The sequence below is a fragment of the Myotis lucifugus genome, unplaced genomic scaffold (assembly GCF_000147115.1).
Source record: "Myotis lucifugus unplaced genomic scaffold, Myoluc2.0 scaffold_1412, whole genome shotgun sequence".
NCBI classification, from domain to species: domain Eukaryota; kingdom Metazoa; phylum Chordata; class Mammalia; order Chiroptera; family Vespertilionidae; genus Myotis; species Myotis lucifugus.
In genome coordinates, this window is record NW_005872460.1 from 58835 (window position 1) to 81147 (window position 22313).

Sequence of the window (22313 nt, forward strand, 5' to 3'; positions counted from 1 at the left end):
CCCTGCCACCCCCCCCCCCCACCCTGGCAGGGGTCTCTGGGCCTCAGCCCCAGGCATTCATTTGATGAGGTCAGAGGCTACGGCATTTTGAGAATGGGCACTTGTTAGGGCAGGGATGGCGAACCTTTTGAGCTCGGCGGGTCAGCATTTTGAAAAACCCTAACTTAACTCTGGTGCCGGGTCACATATAGAAATGTTTTGATATTTGCAACCATAGTAAAACAAAGACTTACATTTTTGATATTTATTTTATATATTTAAATGCCATTTAACAAAGAAAAATCAACCAAAAAAATGAGTTCGCGTGTCACCTCTGATACGCGTGTCATAGGTTCGCCATCACTGTGTTAGGGATTGATTCTGGGCTTCGGCCATTTTCGTTAACGTATCCGTTTAACGAGAACGAAGGAAGGAATGAGTAAGTGAGCGTTTGCTGGGCCCTGGCCCCACCTGCTCGGCACAAACGCCCAGCAGGAAGGACAGACGTCCACCCGTATGGATCACAGCAGTGTTGGGGGTTTGGGGGGGGGGCGGTAATGCTAGACGGCAAGCTCCATGCGGGCGAAGCAGGGCCGCTTGCCTCCCTGCTGCACCCCCAGCCCCTGAAACACTGGATAAGTGTTTGAAGAGCGAACACCCAGCCGGGCCTCACCCCCACCTCTCGCATCTCCTGACCCTCTTTCTCTTCCCCCTCTTCCCTCCCCAGGAGGCATCCGTGTGGCTGACAGCACTCACCACCCCCCCCCCCCCACCCCGGACCTTTTGGATGCGCACAGCCCTCGGGTCCCTGAAACTCACAAGGAACTTGTGTTTCTCTCCGAAGCCTTCCTTACTGCTGTGCTGCAGGACTACGGGAGGGCCCACGGCATCTCTACGGACGCCCTCACCTTTACCCACCAGGTGATCCCCAGCACCATTGGCTCCAAAGAGGAGGAGTTCTCCATCATGGTCCAGAAGACGCTCAACCTGGTCAGGAGAGCCTTCAAGGTACCGGGATGCTCAGGTCGGGAAGAGCGATCGCTCGTTTGTTCAGGCAGTCATCTGCTCCACAGACCTCACTCCGCACTCAGCACGTGCCCGGCACCAGGCAGGCAGGACACACAAGGCTCACCGCCCTCTCTCCCACCCTCACCGCCCTCTCTCCCACCGTCACTTCTCTAGAACAGGCACGATAGGGGCCAGGGCGAGCTCGGGACAAGGTGCCCGTCCCTTCTCCAGGGACCTGCCCGATCAGAGAAGACGGAACCTTCGGGGGGCACTGTGCAGGCCACCCCGCCCTCCACACAGGGGGGGAGAGCGAGCTGCCTTCTAGGCCCCCCTGGAGACACCCCAGAATTGGAGCTGCTGCCAACCAAGTTTTCTGCTTAACAGAATCAATCAGCAACTCATTCACCCCTTTTACTGTCGTTCAAAGATATGCTCCCGAGTCCCTCCCAGGTTTTAAAGTCCCAGCCTCCATGGGTCTCGTAGCTGCAGGGGTAGAAGCAGGGGACAAAGTCTGACCCCTTGTATGATCTGTCCTCTGACAGGCTGGGCCGAAGATGGTCCTTCTGGAAATGTGGGGTTTTACTGTGTTTGAAACACTCGTCAGCTCAGGATTAGCACATGCAGAGCCTACACACTTGTTTAAGGTCTGAGGGTCGCACCCGGCAACAGCTCCCCAGTACAGGGACGGGCCCCCCGCAGCTGGCGGGGAGCTGTCCGCTTCCTCCAGGCCCGTCCCCAGTGGGGCGTCTGGTCCAGGCAGGGTCCTGCCCGGGCGCCGCTGACAGCACCTCTCTTTGATCTTAGAGCACGGACCCCTCACACATCGGGGCTCACATTTTTGGATTATTCATCGAGGGAGCAAGGTGGAATCCCGAAGAGAAAATACTAGAGGACTCGCTGCCTCGCGAGATATGCTGCGATTTCCCGGAAATCTACTTCCTGCCAACCAAGGTCAGCGCCCCAATGTTTGTCACACCGCCTGGGGGCCTCCACGTCCCCTGGTTCACGGGGGAAATTGGATACCTTTTAACTCGGGGGCTCTCAGGAAGGTGGAGGCCCCCCCAGCTGCAGTCCGAGACACGAACACGTTTACAATGGCCCCAAATATTGCCAGAATCTAAAATAGATGCTATACCAACAGCCACCGTCACTTCCCAAGAACAGGCGCTGTAGGAAGATGACATCCTCCAGGCACAATCCCCATGTGCCGTTACACAGCCCCCTGACCTGCAGGATGTTTACCTCCTAACAAGCCCCCAGGTCTAGCACGTAGGAAACGTGCGCTGTGGGTGGGTTGAGCTGTGCAGCTGGACGGCTGGGTTCTCTCTCAGGTTTCCCCCGAGACGCCAGCCGCTGCTGACCCGCCGGAGTCGGAAGGCCACACCTTCGAGTGCCCAGTTTATCAGACGCCTCAGAGGTCGTCCGCTTCCATAACGACCGGCGCCCCTTCCAACCTAACGTCGGTGTTCCTGCCCACAAGGAGACCGCCCAGCCACTGGATCACCATGCAGGTCGCCCTGCTGTGCGAGAAGAATGAGAAATAAACTCCGTCCCACACCAGGTAAATGTGGACTCTGACCAGGTGTACCTGTTCCAGGCCGTGCGCGTGTAGCAGTGCTTGCCCGCGTAGAAACGTGTGCAGGCAGGCGCTCTTTCTCCGTCGTGGCTAGGGGTCCCTGTGGTCCAGGAGCGTCGCAAACAAAAAGGGAAAGATGTCTGGGGGCGTGTAATCTAAGGACGCCCGTTTCGGTCTCAGTGATCCGAGTTACACGCAAAGGAAGGAAAACCAAGGCTCTGGGTCCTATCTCTTTATTTCCAACATTTCCAACTTAAAACACAAGCAGCAAAAGGCAGCGGATATGAGGCGCTTTCTCATGACGGGGAGAGAAGTCCGTGTCCTTCCTCCGTCGCCAGGGGGAAGCACAGTGTCTGCAGACTACAGGGCGCTACGCAAACCCACCTCTGCGCACGCACGGAACTGAAGCACAGGATGCAGTGCGGTAACGCGCAGACCCATGTGGCCCACGTCAAAGCCATCCTTCAACTCAACATCTGCACTGCACTTACTAGACGCCCGCATGTTTAAGGTACTGAGATTCAAATACAGAAGTTTAGTGGATTGCTTTCCCTACAGAACAATTAATAATGAGACTATTAACTAGAATTTCATCTATTAGACTAAGAGAGAAAGGATTTTAAACTATTCCCTTGCATTGTTTTTAGCTGAATACCACACTCCCTCACAGGCAGCAGAGTTTTGGAATATAAAGAATGTACAAAATACAGTATAAACTGCATGAGCTCGGCAGTAGCAAAAACACAGCTTAAAAAACTCAAAAACATATAAAAATATTAGCCTGAAATGGCAAGTCTTCAACCTCCAATGTGTGTAAAAATGTTTAAATAGGGATGTTACTCCAAAAATATATATTTATTCTAATATTTTTTTTTCTATTTGCAAGTTTATAAAGGCAAACACACACCTGCAATTGAGGTAGAAAAGCCTAATTTGCAAACTTTGGATTAAGAAAAATACCTTCCTATGTCTTAATAGCATCTTTTACAAAATACCAAATGAATTCTATCTCAAAAATTATAATTCACATGTATTACTTTACAGAACTTAATTTAAAATACTGCAAATGTTTTTGTTAAGATACTTAGTCCTGACAATTATTTCACATTCAAAATACTGTACAGAGAAACCCAAAGTCACCATATATTACATAAAGGCTATGTATTTACATTTCCGAATGCAGTTTCAGAAGTTCAGGGTAAGCAAGCTACTACGAATGGTGTCCCTTGACACACCTCTTACTTCAACTTGAAGGAAAATTCTATTCTCTTCCTGCAGTAAAACACAATACACTGTCATTGTAACAGTGTTTCCACTTAAGAACTAACTATAAAACAAGGCCGGCACTTTTAAAATCAAACCCACAAACATGGAAAGTGTTCTTCTCAGGGCAATAACGGGACTGGCTTGCAGATTTTTAAGGGCTAGACATTTCCTATTTGAATGCAAAGTCTTAACATCTTTCTTTCCTCGTGTTAAATGTTATGATTTAGAACTCATACTCAGGGCTACAGTAAAAGACTGACTACTTGGCTCCATAGTCCTGGCTCAGAAAGGAACTTACAGAGCCTCTCAGTGCCACGAAGGGAGGCTCGCTGGGACACGCGCCGGCGGACGGTCAGTACACGTAGGGGACGATGCGGTAGGGCACGCGCTGGCAGTACTGGTCCCAGGCCCGGCCGTACTTCCGCCTGCACTGGCGCTCGTCCCGGGCCTCTCGGTGCACGAGCAGCGCCGTGAAGTAAACCACGTAGAAGTAGGGCAGGACGTGCCGGAAACCTGGGGGGCGGGAACAGCGGTCAGTGCTGTGTCTGCCACAGCCTACAACCAAGTCGTTCTGCTCTCCCTAAACCAGTTCAGAAGGTCCCGCTGGTGGTGGCCGAGGCGGTGTCTGAACTAAAAGCTCATCAGATAAGTGTGATGAATCCACTAACCACCCACTGTGATCAGGTCATTTGTCCTCCCGTCTGGCCCGGCGCTCAGTGGGGTGGCCGAGCAGGCCAGGCCGGGAGAAGACAGATCGGCCTTCGCTGCTGCTGCAGAGCAGTGTCTCAGTGTGTGCACTGAGTCGGGGATAACAAATTAATCCCCATGTATGCTGCTTAGCCAAAAGCATCAGGCACAGTTTAAAACTGCACGTTTGCTTTTAGAAGTTTCGAGGAAAACTTCAGGCTCTGTGAGTCCCTAACTCCCCTCAGAAACCAGAGGAACGAGGCCCCGCGTGTCCACAGACAGGGAGGAGCGTCTGCCCTGGGCTCTGCCCACGATGTCCCAACAAAGGCCACCTCCTGTGGACGGACAGTCAGGTGAGCGCGCCTCCTGGTGCTTACCACACGGGAGGGACCAGGCCAGGGCCATGATGAGGTCACCCAGGTAGTTGGGGTGGCGAACGAAGCCCCACCATCCGGAAACTAGAAGGTTCTTTCCCGTTGCAGTATGAATGGTCTTTAAATCTATAGGAAAATAAAAACACATTTGTAATGACATGTAGGCAAATAGAGACATGATAATTATGCAATACAAATGCGATAAATAAAAAACCAGTGCTTACGTGCAAGCTTTGGATCAGCGGGATTTTTCCGGAATGCATTTTTCTGAGCATTTGCACATCGGAAGATTACATATCCACAAACTGCAAATTTTTAAAAATTCATGTTAGCCATTTCCCTTAGCTATTATTTCTGAGCTCTGAGGAAATTTAACAAACTTCTCACACTGCTTCCATCCTAACAGCCCACATTGCAATAAAGCCAGGTCTAGAGCTAGTATAATGAAGAGCAGGCTGTCTCCTCTGTGAGGTACGCTGCCTGCTGGCCGTAACATGAACACTTTGGTTCATTAAAACTCTAGCTCAGACTCAGTGCTACGTCTTGCACTTAAATATATGCCAAATCTCACTGCAATCCTACAAGCCAGTAGCTTTATTTCAAAATGCCCACGCGAACAGCCCCTGGCCTCTCACTGACTATGAAAGTGGTAAACGATTCCTATGATTAGCTCACCTGTAACATGCCTTCCCACAGGTTGACGTGGGTAAACCAAACCAGAATTTCCTCTTGTGCCAGGGCCCCAATTAGTGGCAGAACTAGCCCTACCTGAAGCTCAGTGCCCATCTCTTCGCCTGCCCTCTGGTGGAGGTAAGCGACAGTGTAGACAGATGGCCCTTGAAGCTCGTCCACACCACATCCCCCAACTACTGCTCACTCTTCCCACCCATTTTTCTTTGTTAAATGACATTTAAATATATAAAATAAATATCAAAAATAGAAGTCTTTGTTTTACTATGGTTGCAAATATCAAAAAATTTCTATATGTGACACGGCACCAGAGTTAAGTTAGGGTTTTCCAAAATGCTGACACGCCGAGCTCAAAAGGTTCGCCGTCACTGGTGTAGACAGATGGCCCTTGAAGCTCGTCCACACCACATCCCCCAACTACTGCTCACTCTTCCCACCCATTTCACCCACTAAAATTCAGACCGAACCCCATATCCTCCAGCGAGAAGGTCTCTCGACCAGTCCCTCTGTCCTTCCATGGGCCTCTGCGAGCGTCTGAGTCTGTTTCCCCTGGTGGAAGGGAAGCCCTAAGAAGGCAGGCCTCCTCTCCTCTCAGAGGTGCCACCAGAAAAGATGAGTCGTTACTAAAACAATTAACCAGTTCACTGCCACGCAACGATATTTTGAATGTAACTGTGTCTATAGATCAGGGGTCCTCAAACTACGGCCCGCGGGCCACATGCAAATACAAATACTGTATTTGTTCCCGTTTTGTTTTTTTTACTTCAAAATAAGATATGTGCAGTGTGCATAGGAATTTGTTCATAGTTTTTTTTTTAAACTATAGTCCAGCCCTCCAACGGCCTGAGGGACAGTGAACTGGCCCCCTGTTTAAAAAGTTTGAGGACCCCTGCTATAGATGCTTATGGTTAAATTTAAAAGCAAACTGGTTGATATAAAAATTCTCTCTTTAGAAAAAACTGATAGTTGCCAGATAGGAGGCAGGTTGGGGGGACAGGTGAGGGGATGAAGAAGCACAAACCGGCAGTTAAGTCCTGGGATGTAAAGTAGCGCATCGGCATATAGTCAATAGTATGTCCTGGCTACCCCAGTGGCTATCAGGGGAACCCCTTCTGAAGGGCTAGGAATAGCTCATCACGCCCCCTGAATGTCCACTGTCAATAAAAAATCTTAAAGATCTCTCTCTAGTAGAAATCTACTAAAAACCTAAACATGAAGCATCCATTCTCTTTGCAAACGCCTTACCACTCACCCATCACAGCTCGCTTCCAGTTGAGCTCATACGGCCCCTGAAAAGGGCGTGTCACACAAACATGGAGGCACAGGGCGCACTGCGTTCAGAGCCCAGAGGGAAATGAGCACTCACGTTTCAGAGCGACAATCAGAGCCGCCAGCGGCCAGGACACTTCGTTGGGGTGGAGGACCAGGTAGAAGGCTTGGAGGCTGTAGACGAAGGGCACCCACACCAGGTCCCCGAAGGCCAGCATGAAGCCGAAGCCGTCGTGGATGATGTCCATGGTGGTCAGCACGGCCTCCTGCGGGAGAGGCGGGAAGAGAGGTTTGAAACAGAGTTTGGGGGAACGTTTCTGTGTGTAAAGTATTCAAGTGAAGTCTAGTTTAGAGTCAAATTCCTAAGGGGTTGGGGAGGGGGAGCCTGGGTCCCTGGCCTGCGTCTCCATCCCGTCCCTCTGACCCTGACACCACAGGGCTCCGAAATGCCTCGTGTGCCCCCACACCTCCGCCCAGGACACCCTCTCTGACCTCAGCTAAAGCTTCCCTGAGGCTGCCACTCCTGCGGGCTGAGCGAGTGTGCCTGCACTGTGACCCCCGAGTCTCGCACTCCCCCCCCCCAGACTAAAAGGCAAACAGCCAGGACCCGTGGCTCCGCCTCATCCCCCCAGCACCCTGCCTGTCTGCCACGGATCCCGTGCTCAGGGATGTTTGCTGGAGGAATGACATCACCAACTGCATGTTTCTAGTCCACATGCACCAATGTCATTTCTAATCAGAATCTGACTTTTCGGTACATTTTCCACTTAAGGAAATAAGCTACCTGGCAACACGGCCACTTCTCATGGTAAATTAAGGAAGTGAATGCCATCCCTTGAGCATTTGGTGAGCAGGTGGCCCTGGACACCTGCAGACACCCACCACCTGCTGTGCTCACCCCACGTCGGCTCAAAGCACCCCAGGGACTGCCATCCCTCCATCCAGGGCACCTCCTCACTTGGTGTAGAAGCGAGGCCCAGGGGCAGGTTTCTCACCCACAGGCAGAGGTGTCTGCTTTTGAAACTAGTTACCTCGTTCCAGAGCGCATCCACCACGTATAAGAGCTGGAAGCTGTTCACCAGAATCATCGCCAAGGATGGAGCAGCACGATGCTGCAACTTCATCTCAGCCAAAAGCATCACCAAGTTAATCACCACCTGAAACCAAAGGGCCAGAATCGTCCCCCACGGCCCTCGGAGAAGGTCCTTGGCACCCACGGGGGACAGGGGGACGACGCCAGCTTTCCCAGCCACCGCCACGGTGATAAGACACGTCACCCATGAACCCTGGACAGGTGCACTGAGAGGACGGAATGTCGTGTCTGTGGTGGTCTTGCCCAAGTGCATCACTTCGACCACGAGGAAACACTGGGTGCTGGCAGGGTGTTCAGCTTGCTGGAACACTGCCCCATACTCCAAGAGGTTGTGGGTTCGATTCCAGATCAGGACACATAAGGGAGGCAACCGATCAATGTCTCTCTCTCTCTCTCTCTCTCAAAATCAATAAAAACATATCCTCGGTGAGGATAAAAAAGGAGAAAAACTAACCCAATGAAAGGATCCTCCTCAAGGGTCAAGGTCCGGGAGACAAGGGAAGACGAGAGGAGACCAAAGCACAGTAACCAGAAGTGACTGTGGGCTGCAGAGGATCCACAGAGCCAGGCCCGCTCCGGGGACCCTGTGACCCTCACAGCCTGGGTTTAGTCACGACCCTGTCCCAGTGCTCTGTGCTGCCCCGGATCATGGCTGTGGCTGTGCCAGATGCTAACACTGGGAAGTGGAGGGATGGATCTAAGGGGACTCTTTACTGTTGCAACTCCACACGTGTGAAATATGTTTGTTCTTTTTCCTTACATGAATCCGCCAACACTACCCCTTCCCTACAAAAATAGAAACAACTGTGAAAATAAACCCTTGTAAGGTTTAATAACCTGTAACAGGCATCTTAACCTCTGGACTATATTCGCCGTAAGAAAATACTTTAAGTAGGCAGATTTAGGGAAAGCTGTAATTATTCCTAAAATATACCACCCACCGCTTCCTTAAAACTGTCTGCAATTCTAAGTCCAAGACCAATTTGCACTACTGAACTGAAATTTAAAACACATACCCATCCGATCAGTCCAGGGCGCAGTTCACAAAAGTATTTGAGATCAAAAGTCCCGATCCGAGGGTTTAGCTCTCGGCCAATGAAGAAATCGTAGATGGCGTTTCCTGAGAAGGGACAGTTCTTGTTCACACAGCTTTTGGGAAACACCCTATTCCAGACCCAACTGTGAGGCTCTCACAGGCACAGCTGTCCTCTGCGCCCGGGTCTACTCCACACCCCCACCCCCCCCCCCCACCCCAGCAGGAGGACCCGGGGCTGAGCAGCGGGGCGCCGGCCCCCCTGGACCATCCACCTGCTGTACAGCGTGGGGCCAGATCCCTGACTTTAAGGGAACTGAATACTTTTTAATGTAGCTTATAATGTTTCTAAATAAGCAACGTAATTTTCTTATGCTTAAATACTTTAGGTCAGAATCAACGAATTTGAAATCTCTTTGTTGTGCTGTTTTTTTTAATGCTATTTACTACTTGGGACAAAAAGTAATATTTGTCATAAATTATGACGCTACTAACCTTTACTAAAATGTTACTATAAGTTACTAAAATGTCTTACTGTCATCAAGTGACTAAAGAAGGGAAGAGAAACAAAGTATTAAGAAATATAGTTTCTTAATTTTCTTTTTTTAAAATTTTTTTCTCCATCTTTTTATTTGTCCTTATTTCTCTTCCCCGCCCATAAACTGAAGCTGGAAAGGCACTGTGCACAAGCCCACGCCCGGGAGTGGGGGTGAGGGTAAGGGTGGGGGGGTGCACTCCCCACACTGCTCACCAGAGCTGGCCGGAGACAGTTCCCCCCGGGGCGCACGCAGGCCCCGCGCGTAGAGATAAACACTCAGGCCGGCAGCAAACACGAGGGCCGCCAGTGCGAACTGAAGGAAATGGTTGTACACGTAGTAGAGCTCCACGCCCCAGAAGAGAGTGGCTCCCACGGCTGCCGACGTCAGGATGAAAGCATAGAACCCTTAAAAAAGGCAAGAACACCCACGTCAGCCAGCGTGCACGTGAGCTGGATCCCAGTACAGAAGAACGCAAGGTTATTTTTAAAGTCCTAATTTCATTATTCAGGCCAAACATGCACAAACATGAACAGGCAATCTATACAGATGCCCGTCTCTCAGATAACTTCTCAAATACTTTTACACGCCGGCTGCAGGTATGAACAGTTCACGTGCATGCCCTTCAGACCAGAGAGAGAGGCTACTGTTTACTGTTCTGGTGTAATCGACTCTGGGGGTTTACACTCAACACTTCTGAGCTTTAAGTCATCAATTTGAGTCTTAAAAAAAATCACCATTTAGTCTGTACTGGAGTCTTCTTCCATCGGCCAGAGGTGTTCCTTCCACCACCTTAAAAGAAAAGAAACTGAATGTGAAATCTTAGAAACAGCACTAGTGTCATATACTAGATGTCTTCTAATGTCACTCAAACCTCTTGTCCCAGGAGGACTGCCTTTGGCAGGGAAACGTGGCAGCAGGTTTCAAACATCTTACGGCAAACGCTTTGATGAAGCAAGCCCACCCTCAGGAACTTGTCTTAAATATGAACTAATAGTAACTGCTCCGTGTATGAGACCATCACAAGAGCTGCCCCACGTGCCACAAGACTGGACGGGCTGTAGGAGCACCTGTAGATTCAGCTCTAGCTCAGAACCTCCAGGGACGGCCCACTGCTCACACTGGCGTGTGGGGGGCCCTTTCCGCCCGCTCTCCCACTCGCCCGCCCGCTCTGGCCCATGCGCCAGCTGATGATACGCACTCAGATACCGACTGGCTCTGCCATTTACACACCACACCCCCGACTTAGTCATTAACGGGATTGTTTCCTCCGTAAGAGCCTGAGCACTTTGTTTTGGGACCACTCAGCTCTTCTCAGACCCCCTGGTGTGCCCGGGCCACAGGTACCTGAGAAACACACCCCCTGACCGGGACGAGTTCAAGGGAAAAGCCCTCTCGTTCAATGGCAGCCACGTTTACCACCCAAAATAACTACTGAAAATTGCAAGTAATTTTAAACTGTCAAATACGAACATGGTATCATTTTCCGTGGGCTGCACTCCTTTACCCTTTCATTAGCTTTGAAAGGGCACCCAGGAGAAATGTCATACCGTTTCAGATCACAGGATTAGCAAAACCCCACATGCTAATTCCAACTGATACTTACCTATTAAAGGTGTCTCACAAATACTGCGTTGGGTTTTTACTTTCTATTTCTGTGTGTGTGTGTATGTGTGTGTGTATGTGTATAGATAGATAGATAGATAGATAATTTAGGCATCACAACTGCTTTTCTTAATAAATCTTATCTAGTTTGAGCTCACCTTACCTAAATTAATCTGAATTTGTGATTTTCACTGGAGAGCCTGAATGTCTATATCACCACACTCCTCGCTGCAGCCAAGGATGTGCTGGTGAGATTCCAAATATTTAAGCCTGCAGCTCTAGCCCCGTCACTGGCATCCACCACTCCTAGCAAACCTGATCCTCTGGTTTACAGACAGTTGGTACATTTGCAAAGCCCTAAGAACAGGATCTCTAGATGAATTATTTATTGCTTAGGGATCTCAAGTTCCTTTCAGTCTATCCAAGTACTCTACTGAAAGAAGGAAAAACTACACTTAGCAACAAGGACAAATTTTAGACACTGCTTGAGGCTGAAAGAACATTAAATGTTCCTGACAACAAATTTCAGAAAATCAGAAACTCATATTAAAAATAGCCTGGCTGGTGTGGCTTAGTGGTTGAGCATCGACCCATGAGCCAGAGGTCGCCAGTTCAATTCCCAGTCAGGCACAGGCCTGGGTGGCAGGCTTGATCCCCATTACAGGGTGTGAAGGAGGCAGCCGATCGATGTTTCTCTTTCATCGATGTTTTTATCCCTCTCTCTAAAATCAATAAAAAGGTATTTTAAGAATATATTTAAAAAATAAGTGAAAAGTGCAGGCTGAATCCACTAAGCTCAGCAGCTTATCAACTGATCACTTTAAATCCTGTATCTGAAATAACTTTTACTGAGGGGGGGGGATTTTTTTAACCTCTACCATTAGGCTATTTCGCACAATAGTTTATTCTTTTCTACTTGGCTTGCAAAGTTACACAAGAAACCTCAATTGGAGTTTTAAAGTTCCACTTAATGGGCAGGTGTTACAGGGTTCAAGGCAAAGGCTTACCAGACTAAGTGAGGGTCGTTAGGAGCGAGGACAGCTTTCAGCGTAGACCTGCTGTGACCTCGTGCACGTGAGCACGGAGAGGGAGGAAACGCGCAGGGCCCTGCCCCGCCCCCGGCAGAAACTTACCTTCCCGATGGGCAGCGCGTAGAACAAAGCCTGAACACAAAACCAGAGGAGGTAGGCCCCAAACACTCTGGCTTCCCACAGCTCAGACAGGGCTGGCAAAGGAGGCGGGAAGTTCAGAAGGCTGGGCTCCCTCTGCCTACACATCAACAGCAACAGGAAGAGGAAGCCAGGCAGGCCGAGCATGATAAGAAGCGCACCTGCAGACAATCAGGGAACATTCAAGGCTCCATTTCCAACCCAGTGTTTTCTGTTGTTTTTCTTCAAGAATCATTTGGGTTTTTTAAGGTCAGAACTCTAGTCTGGCCAGCTGCTTGAAACCAATTTTCAGAGTATCATCAAAAAGACCTAATCTCAAGAGGTTAATGGGGAGGGGTGGGGGGGAGGACCTATGTAATACTTTCAACAATAAAGATTTTTTTTAAAAAAAGCCCTAATCTCTATCATGTCCTGTGGGCAAGCGACCGTGGTCCTAAAGCAGTAACACAGCAGCTGCCCAGCACTGACAGCTCACACCCAAGCTCTAGAACACTGAAAATCCAGCAAATTAAGATCGGAACAGCTAACGATTATCAGCCTGATCTTTAAAACTTTGTAAGTTTCTAACAATTAAAACAGCATCACCTTCAGGTAACACGGCCAGACTGGATGCTGGGCGCCATCTTTAATGGAGCAGCTAGACAACTTACAAGATCAAGCAAGGAATCCTGCAGGACTTGGGACCATTTGCCAAGAAGCACTTTCCTCTCCTAGCTCATAAAACTCCAGCAGCACCACCCACTTAATAACTCCAAGCCTCTGAGCACCTCAGATCTTTGACTCATAATCAAACCCGCCTGGCAGGTGGGGTAGGCCCATGCCCCATCTCATGTCCACAGCCTCCCTGCTCCTGCCCACGCCAGGCCGTCACCTCAGGGCTGACGAGCAGATTTCCTTGTCCCTGATCGTCCACACCAACCTTCCTTCTATCGCTTCTTTAATCAAAACCTAACAGATTGCTAAACATCTACAGCCACTCTGGCACCCTCTCTACTCTATTATAATCCTCAAAAATGCTCCCACCTGGCCAGCTGGTGTGGCTCAGTGTCAACCCAAGAACCAGTAGGTGGCCTGCAGGAGGCAGCCGATCAATGACTCTCTCTCTCTCTCCCCCGCTCCCTTCCTCTCTCTGAAATCAATAAAAGGCTCCCACCTTAGGCCTTTGGACCTGCTGTTCCTTTTATTTTTTTTAAAATCTTTATTGTTGACCTCTTCTAGCCTGCCCCCCACCCCCGCCTTCACCGCCCTATTGTCTGTGTCCATGGGTTATGCCTATATGCACACAAATTCTTTGTTGATCTCTTCCCGCCCACCTCCCTCATTCATCCCCCCCCCTCCCCCGCCTTCCCTCCTCCCTGGGCTCCCACCTGGCTCTTTGCCTGGCCTGCTTCACATCTTCAGAGAAAGGCCTTTCCTGTTCACTTTATCACAACTCCCGCTGGCCCGGCCCCCGGCCCCCGCTCAGCCCGGCTCTGACACCTACCAGGGACTCCTCCAAACTCCAAGTCCTTCGTCTGCGTGGCTGTCATGTCCAAGGTTCTCAAAAATGTAGGTCCTTTCGTAACAATTTTTTCTTCCTCTAAGTCTATTTTTTTAAATTTGCTCTCTTCTCTTCTTGGACGAAGGCTATGCTGTGTAGATGTGTAACTACTTTCTTGTGACAAAGGGAATTGTTCCTGGTTAAAAAAATAAAAGGCACTAATTATCTGTCATCAATCGTTATCATTAATGCTACCACATTAACTAACTCAGCATCGTAATATAGCCATAAACTAATAAGGATAAATTCATTAAATTATATTCAGTCTCAATGGAAGGACAGGCTTTTAGAAAAGATGTAAGAGGTGTTGTGGTTTTCAACGCGCTTCCTTAGGCAAAGTCCCTTTAACCAGAGGCCGAGGCGAGAGAGCCGCATACCTGCGCGCTCCTGTGCGCCATGTCGTTCCTCGCTCGCTGCTCCGGCTCCCCGTTGTGCCGGCTGATGCTATTTCCAAACGGCTTCTAAATTGAAGGACATAAAGCATTTTAACCACACGAATCGTAACTTATTAAAAAGTAACCTGATGGTAAATCTTGACTATTGTGATAAATAAAGCCAACGATTTTCACAGCTTTAATTCTGAAGAATTCAGGATACTGTTGTTAAAAAGGAAAAGGAGTAAAATTGACTAGAATTTCCCCATCTTCAAAAGATTGGATTTTACAGTATAGATTCCACATAAGTTCTTTCGTCTTTTAAGCATAATTAGACTCAATGTTATCATTTCATTGTTCAATAACAAATATGCTAATATTTACTGTGAGAGTTAGAGAAGTAAAAATTGGCCAATTATTTCATGAATTGGTTTTTAAAAATGGCGAAAAGACATTCACTGCCCCCAAAAGAGCCCATAATGGGAAGGTGAGAAATAGTGGGCACTTCTAGAGTGTTCCTAGGACCTACACACACACGGCGCCCTTTCTGAGCTGCATGCTGTCTGGGTCTTATGTGACCTTAACTCTGTCCTTGCCCTGACTCGGTCTCCTTCCTTGAATGTGCATTCTCCCCCAGCAGCTGACGGGTTTTCTCATCAGAGGGGACGGGAAAGTGCGTCAGCTTGCAGGAGATATTTTCAGCAAAGCATGGCTGACATCTGTCACTCTGCTCCTTTGTAAGTCAGAGGCAAACTATAAAGCTAATAAACCAGGAGGAGGAAAACACATTAACCCCAAGCCTATCATTTGGGAGGCCAGCTGGCACAGAGCAGCATTAATTCAGCATCAAGTTCCAGTTCAAATCCAAGTCTGACTGCAGCGAGCATGCAACACACGCTGAAGTTCACCCAAGTGCCAGTGAGCCACTTGGCAGCAAATGGACCCACCTAAAGACCACCGACAACTACACTCCGTTTTCAAATGCCCGACCTATGACCCACAGTAACTACAAATGCAACCCTGAAACACACTAGTCACGTAGCTGACCCTAAACCTGCCTACTGCAACTGACGGGATACTCGCACAGTGAGGCAAAGTATTGCAAAAGATACAACAAGAACAAGGAAGAGGTGATGTTCAAAGCCACATGCAGCTTACGTCTGGTCCTCCCTGTGCCACACCCCATCCTCAATGCCATGGTGCAGGGCTATAAGGGTACACTGTGAAATCCCGTGGCCACTAAATGCTAAAAATGAGAACGCGGAAGTGGCCCCCAGCACCTGCTCCTGCACCTGCGCCCCGAGAGAGCCACTGATGGAATGGTCCGACTCAGGAGTAATTCTCAAAACGCAAGTTAAGATGGTGAGTGGAAAATCTGTGACAATCATATTGGCGAAAGGAGTTCTAATAATACCCAGAATGAGAAAATGGGCATGCATACACTACCGATGCTGGTACACACTGTCTTGAAGTGATTTGGCAAAAGCCTCAAATCTGCTCTATCCGTCTGACGTAGCAAAGGAAGTATCAGATGTTGCATAAGAATATTTTGTTTATAATAGTGAAAATTTCAACAGAAAAAGCTAAATGTCCACCAATAAGGGAGCTGAATTTAACAATTCTGTTACATACATATAACATGGTATAATCCAAACAATACCATAAAAAATGATGTGGAAAAATATAATGCAGAGGTTAGTGCTAATTTTTAAAAGTTTTTAAATCTGGCTACAAAACAGTATGTACATATGCTATTTTTTAAGGCTATTAAAAATCTATGAGCATTTTATCCATAAAAGGTAACAATAAATGAATAAATGAAAAATTACCTTCATTCAATTCTTTTTACTTAAAAATTTGTTTGGTCTACTATCTAAAATATTCATTGTGCAAGATCCTTATAGGCCCCACATACCCTGAGGGTTCCAAGCTTGGACTTTTAAAGTAAATCCATTAAAACAATCTTTGAAAGGAAAAGCAATCGAGTATATAAATGCCAAGGGGGCCAGAATATATTCATTTTATACCTGAGCTTTTATAAGCTATAAAAACTTAGTTCAAACTACAATCTATTACATACTTAAAAACTGCTTTTTAAAAACACAATATTGCCAGCCGGTGTGGCTCAGTGGTTGAGCATTGACCTATGAACCAAGAGGTCACAGGTTCCATTCCTGCTCAGGGCACATGCCCAGGTTGTGGGCTCGATCCCCAGTCGGGGGTGTGCAGGAGGCAACCAATCGATATTTCTCTATCCTCCTTGTCTCTCTAAAATCACTATTTTTTAAAAGCATATTAAGAAAAACACACACAGTATTAAATAGCACTCTTTTAACTTAAAAACATTCTTTTTCATTGGCACTTAAAGGCGTTGTACCTTCTATTCCAAACATTCTTTTTTTTTTATGAAATCTGCCATAATCATTGCCTTAGAATTTGATGTTTCACTGACATTTTCATATTAACTGCAAATAATATGAGTAACCAGATCCACAAAGGGAAGACGGAGTTTGGACAGACTAAACACTGTGTAAGGATAAAGATGTCCCGAAGGCGTGCACACATACCAATACCAGTGGAGTCAACTTCACTTCCAACACTTCCTTCTTCATTTCCTTGATGTCAACATGGTGTGAGGCGGAGGCAGATCGGCGGGAACCCTTAGCTGCTCGGCCGGGGGAGCGGGAGCGGCCGGGGGAGCGGGAGCGCGACCTTGACCGACTCCCTCGTCGTCTGGACGGAGAGCTGGAAGTTGAGCCACTTTTCCTTTGCCTAAAGGAACCTAAAGGCTGGAGAGGGAGCAGAAGTCATACCACACGCAGACAGACCCACATTCGAGAGGCAGCAAAGGCCATCGCTGGTTCCATGAACGCTAACACCAGCCGGGAAATGCTGGGGCCTGAGACGGCTGATGAGCCAACGAGGATGCTGCTCTAATGACCCCTCTCTCAGGAGACAAAGGCAGCCTTTCCTCTCCTGATTCTTCTTTGAAGCGCTGCCAGAAATGAATGTGTTTAAACCAACTAGCTGTACGTCTCCCCGAGAACAGAGACAAGAAGAGTTACAATGACACTGATTAAAGCTGAGATGATGGGCAAAAGAAGCCTGCACACAAACAATGGGAAGAGTAGCCCCCAGTTTCACTCGGAACAACACCCACAGGCAGACCTTGGAAACGAGTGCAACTTGGACACCTTATGACGCTTCACCCGCCCTCGTCCGGGGTTCCCAGGGCCCCAGACCTGGGAAGGCAAACTTCCCGGCCAAATCCCTCCCACCTGTTTCGGGTGGCCCCGGAGCTAAGCGTGGCTTTGCAGTCTTTAACTGGTTGCAAACAAAATCAAAAGAAGAGACTTGGTGACACGTGAGAATTCTCTGAAGTTCCCATTCCAGTGTCGGTAAATCAAGTTTAGTTGGTGCACAGCCGTGTCCGCTCCCCTCCGGCTGCCTGGAGCTGCTCCGCATGCGGACACGGACACGACAAGCCCACAAATCCTGGGATATCCACTGTCTGTCCCTTTATTCAAAAGCTTTGCAGGCCCTGCCCTAGAGCGCGCTCACTGTGGTGCCAAGGCTATGGGTGCAAACAAGGAACGGAATTGCAAATAGGTGTGTAGAAACTTTTATAGCATTTTGACAAAGGAATTTTATATCTGTTGAACCCAATAATAAAGAACTTATTTCATACATCTTTTTCCTTTGTGAGTACTTCTACATCACGGATCGGATATTTTAAGGCCCAAGCCCTCAGCAGATGGGGTGAAGAGGCCAGACTCAAATCTAATGCATGTCACGCTCCTGACTGAATCCCGTGTTCAGGATGAAGCCCTCACCCCTCCAGTTCTGACCCCTCCTCCACTGTGCCTCCCCCTCCACACCCTGGCAGCACCTGGCTGTCGGTGTCCCCCAGCGAGGCTTTTGGTCTGCTGCCCTCTGTGGAGGCCACCCCTCCGGCACCTGAGCTTCCTATTCTGTCTCAGCACTCGGCTCAGGGGCCACACCTCGAGGAGCCTTCCCTAACCCCCCAAATGCCTGTCACCCCATGGATGAAACCAGGACCGACCCGGGAAGCATCGCCTTCTCCAGGGGACGGGCATCTTCTCGGGAACAGGGCGCTGTGTCTCACTCATACATTCCCGGAGCCAAAACAGTATCTGACCCAGAGCAGCAGCGCGACCCTGTGCCTTCAAACGGAGCCAGAACTGACTGCTCTAACCTCAAAACCACACCTACAGTCAGTTACACCCCCACCCCCCGCCCCCCAGTATAAACACGCTCGGTGACCCAGAGGAGCACTTACCTTGATGTCACTCTCCTTCAACTCCAGCTCCGTCCCATCTTTGTATTTGACCGTGTAAAGCTGGGACTTGCTGTCCTGGCTCAGAATCTCCACTTCATAATACAGGGAACTCCCAGGCCACCGGCCTCTTACCACTTCACCGTCGGCGAATTTCCTACTTGGCATTTTTGCAAATCAGTCTGAACAGTTTTAAAGATAAAAAAGGGGGAGTCAGTGCAATACACACATTTGTCCTTTTTTTTTCTCAGATTGGACACTAAAACACAACTCTCCAAAACTTTAACTGGTCAAGATTTTAGGGTCAAAAAGATCACTGGAGGGGAGGGTGTACCCCCCCCCCTTATTCTAAAGGTGAGAAACAAAAGCTAAAGGAATGTGAACTGTTTTGTCGAGTCAGCACAGTACAGAAGTGGCCCTTCTGCCAGTCGTGTCTCCCTGGGAATCACTGCACACAGGATAGTTTAGTCCCCAGGGTCCGGGTGACACTCAGGAGTAACATGGCCACACACCACATGGTTGCCTATACCAAACGCTGTCACCTCCGGTGACCACATTACCTGCCAACCAACAAGGCACAATCTCACAAAGGATCCGTTTTCTGACTTATAAATTTGTATCTAGTCTCTCAAAGACTTAAAAAAATATATTCAGTTTTTAAGTATAAATACCTTCATTAAAAACAACAAACCATGAAACAGACTGTCTAGAAAAATCAAGGATGTATAATTAGCATTATTATAACTCATCAACAGGGAGAAAAAAAAATTCCAAATCTATAATGAACAGCAAATTTGGGGGGTCTTTCTAGTTTTCAAGTCTTACAGCTCAAGTTCCAAATGCATACCGAGTCACGGCCAACCTCATACCCGGGCTGGTGCACACCTGGCCTTTATCCCCAGTTACAACATGCTTCGCCACGGAACCAAAACATGGCCCACAAAGCCTTGTGTGAACGACACTCAGAAGCCACAAGCAACCTACAGAAACTGCTACTTACATGAGGCCTGTTTGCCGCCCTTTTCTAAACATCAGCTGACCGCTGGGCGCACCAGCTCTTAGGTGGTAAACTTCTCCCTCCCTGCCCAGCAGATTCACACCGTGCCCCTGACCTCCAACACCAACCACACTAGCTGGGCCGAGGCTAAGCAGCAGGCGGTTACCATGGAGACGTCTCCCCCTAAATCACCTTCATCTCACCAACTAAGCAACGCCCGACATACCACCTGAGCATAATACGCATGCTTACCCAGCTCCGGCAAAGAGCGGATTCTGTAACAAGAACAACATTCGAGAACTTCTGAAGGCTGTGGAGTTCGGAAAGGAGAAAGTTACCCTCCCCAAGAAAACACTCTTTCGTAAGCACCGTGTTTCTGCAGTTAATCACCTGAGAAAAACTTAATAAGCTTCACTCATTGAGAAAGATAGCAGCGAGGTTGGGAGATGAAAGGAAACACAACTGCTTATCTGGTGATTAGAGGGTGTTAGTTCATTCACACGTCAGGTAATGGACAGCTTTCTTCCCAGCGCCTACCCAGATAGCGAGATAGCGAGATCGCTGAGGGGTGATGAATGGGCTTGGGCCTGGGGCCCAGGGCAGAGGAGCCCAGCTCTGGGGACCAAGTGGCACCTGGCTGAGGAGTCACCAGGGGGCCCTGGGGAGGCAGGGGCCGCGGACACCTTGGGGCAGGGAGGAGGGGCACAAAAAAGGAAGGTGACAACAGCAAGCTGTGCCTATTTCAACATGCAGCGTGAGCCTCCAAGTTCCAGGAAAGAGGAAGGAAATGTGCCCTCCTCCTCTCTTCTCTGCACCCCGCTTCTCCCTGGGCCCCCCAAAATCACACCCCTGTGACTGATACTCATTTTCCAACGCTGGCCCGCCAGGGTGAGAGAAGGCAGCCACATCTTTCTACGTAAAGATGCCACTCAGGTTTCAAACAACTCTGTCAACTTCTGAAACGGCCCTGAGCAGCTGCTGTACCTTTCAGAGACCGTACTGGCATCTTCCTGACACCGATTAAATATTTGGGGTTAAACAAAATATCTAATGGACACTTGGCAGGTCTCTAAGCTCACTTAAAAAAAATTTAATAACTGGGACTTGAGAGCGATGTCCCACACGGTGGTTGAAAGAGAAAAGGCAAACCAGCTCTCCTGACGAAACCACCGTCTTACAAACGTTCCCAAAGATGAAAGCAGCAACGAGCACCCCCGCCCCCACCGGGCACAGGACCCACGCACCGCGGTCAGAGGTGAGGATACGGCGCAATCACACCCTAACACCCAGGCCGGAGGGAATTGGCCAAGGAAGGACACCCACATACCATCCATCATATCATCCATCGGGGACTCCCCTAAGGGAGGCCAGAGCCGCACCAACAGGCTGCCCTGGAGGTGTGTGAGCCAAGTGTGTCCAGAAAAACTGCTCCCGCAACACCATGTCCTCCTCCCCCCGCGAGCGGTGGAAACAGGAGACCCTCACTCAGGCTTCTCCCCGTGAAGCCACCGGCGTGCTACCTTCAGCGTCCATCTGGCCCCAACAGATCACTACTCATCAACCCCACAGCAGGCTGCTTTTCTCTGCTGATCAGAGGAATACGCGGGGTCTCTGGTCATCTCTCCTTCTCTTCTCCAAATTAGTCTGAACCAGCGGTTCTCAACCTGTGGGTCACGACCCCTTTGGCGGTCGAACGACCCTTTCACAGGGGTCGCCTAAGACCATCCTGCAGATCAGATATTTACATGACGATTCATACCAGTAGCGACATGACAGTGATGAAGTAGCAACGAAAATAATTTTATGGTTGGGGGTCAGCACATGAGGAACTGTATTTAAAGGGCCGGAAGGTTGAGAACCATTGGAAACCGGGAAGTTCAAATGGAGTCTGGCAGCTTCCCCTCAACCCGGGAGCCCAAGGCGGGCCCACCAGGTAAACCCCCAGCAGGAACCACCCCAACTCCCCACCCCCCCAACGCCGCCTTGCTCCGTGCTCCCAGCTCGGGATGCAAAGAAAGGCCACCCCTTGGCTGTAGAGGCAGAAGAGCCTGGCTTTCCCCCTGAGAAATAAAAACGGAAAGTAAGAAACCTTCCCCTCCTACTTACTCCCTTCCCCTCCTCTCTAGCCATCCCTGGACTCGGGGCTCAGTCTCACTTAGGGTCCCCGCTGCTGCCCTCCCGCAGCCCCCCATCCTGTCCTTCGCGGGACTTTGCTACCAGATGTGGTTACAGATTCGCTCGTGTTTGTTATTTGCCAGGTCCCCCGGGCTCGGGGCAGCCGGCCCCCCGCCCCGGCTCCCGCAGCAGGTGACACGCACGCACACAGGCTCCCGGCTGCACCCTCGGGTCGCCCGGGCGCTGTCCAGTGTCACCCAGCCCGACCGCCCTGCAGCTCGTGCAAGCAAACAGGCCCCGTGCAATCGAGCGCGTCCTCGGGGCCCCTGGAGGTTGCTACAAGGTGTCGCTCTGGAAGTTTTAAACGCGTTAAAATTTAAATAAAAACAACAACACGGAACTGAGCTTTGGTAAGCAGCGCGCCCACCTGCCTAACGATCCGTTTCTGGGCTGCGCGGAAACACCTGGCGAGAGCGCGCCGCCCAGGCGAGTCGGGCACGACCCTCGGGGCCATGGCGACCCGTCCAGCGCGAGTGCGTCACCCCCGCTCCCCCACGTCCCCGTCCGCCTGCCCCGCTCCCCCCGGGCAGGACCCGCCGAGACACCAGTTGCCCATCAAACAGGCGCTCGGCGCGGACCTGGGGGGGTCGGAGGGGGGCTGTAGCTGCAGGGCGGGGGCAGGGGGCCGGGAGCCGGGAACCGACC

At 49.7% G+C, this 22313-nt stretch overlaps 1 protein-coding gene across 2 annotated transcripts; it reads right to left on the reverse strand.

Annotated features, from left to right (window-relative positions):
* Positions 1 to 2780: 2780 nt before the first annotated feature.
* Positions 2781 to 18678, reverse strand: LBR (lamin B receptor). Of its 2 annotated transcripts, XR_002827488.1 has the most exons (14): positions 18500 to 18664; positions 16767 to 16988; positions 14203 to 14286; positions 13769 to 13961; positions 12250 to 12446; positions 10249 to 10303; positions 9727 to 9918; positions 8959 to 9062; positions 7881 to 8006; positions 6947 to 7115; positions 5115 to 5195; positions 4894 to 5016; positions 4128 to 4342; positions 2781 to 3835 (listed from the first exon to the last, which is right to left on the reverse strand). XR_002827488.1 is itself a non-coding variant. In XM_006107762.3 (13 exons), exons 1-13 carry the CDS (start codon positions 18662 to 18664, stop codon positions 4182 to 4184), a joined length of 1872 nt encoding a protein of 623 aa, XP_006107824.1. In that variant the 5' UTR covers positions 18665 to 18678; the 3' UTR covers positions 2781 to 4181. The 2 variants fall into 2 exon arrangements, 1 of the variants encoding a protein (XP_006107824.1); XM_006107762.3 differs by having other exon boundaries at positions 2781 to 4342; positions 18500 to 18678.
* Between the last annotated feature and the right edge of the window lie 3635 nt (positions 18679 to 22313).

Excerpts from the sequence above, each read along its gene's own strand:
- LBR (XM_006107762.3), bottom strand. The coding sequence starts at position 18,664 with ATGCCAAGTAGGAAATTCGCCGACGGTGAAGTGGTAAGAGGCCGGTGG. Across the intron at positions 16,989-18,499 it reads TGAAGGAGAGTGACATCAAG|CCTTTAGGTTCCTTTAGGCA; the intron begins GTAAGTGCTCCT and ends CTCCCTCTCCAG. Across the intron at positions 4,343-4,893 it reads GGCCTGGTCCCTCCCGTGTG|GTTTCCGGCACGTCCTGCCC; the intron begins GTAAGCACCAGG and ends CCCGCCCCCCAG.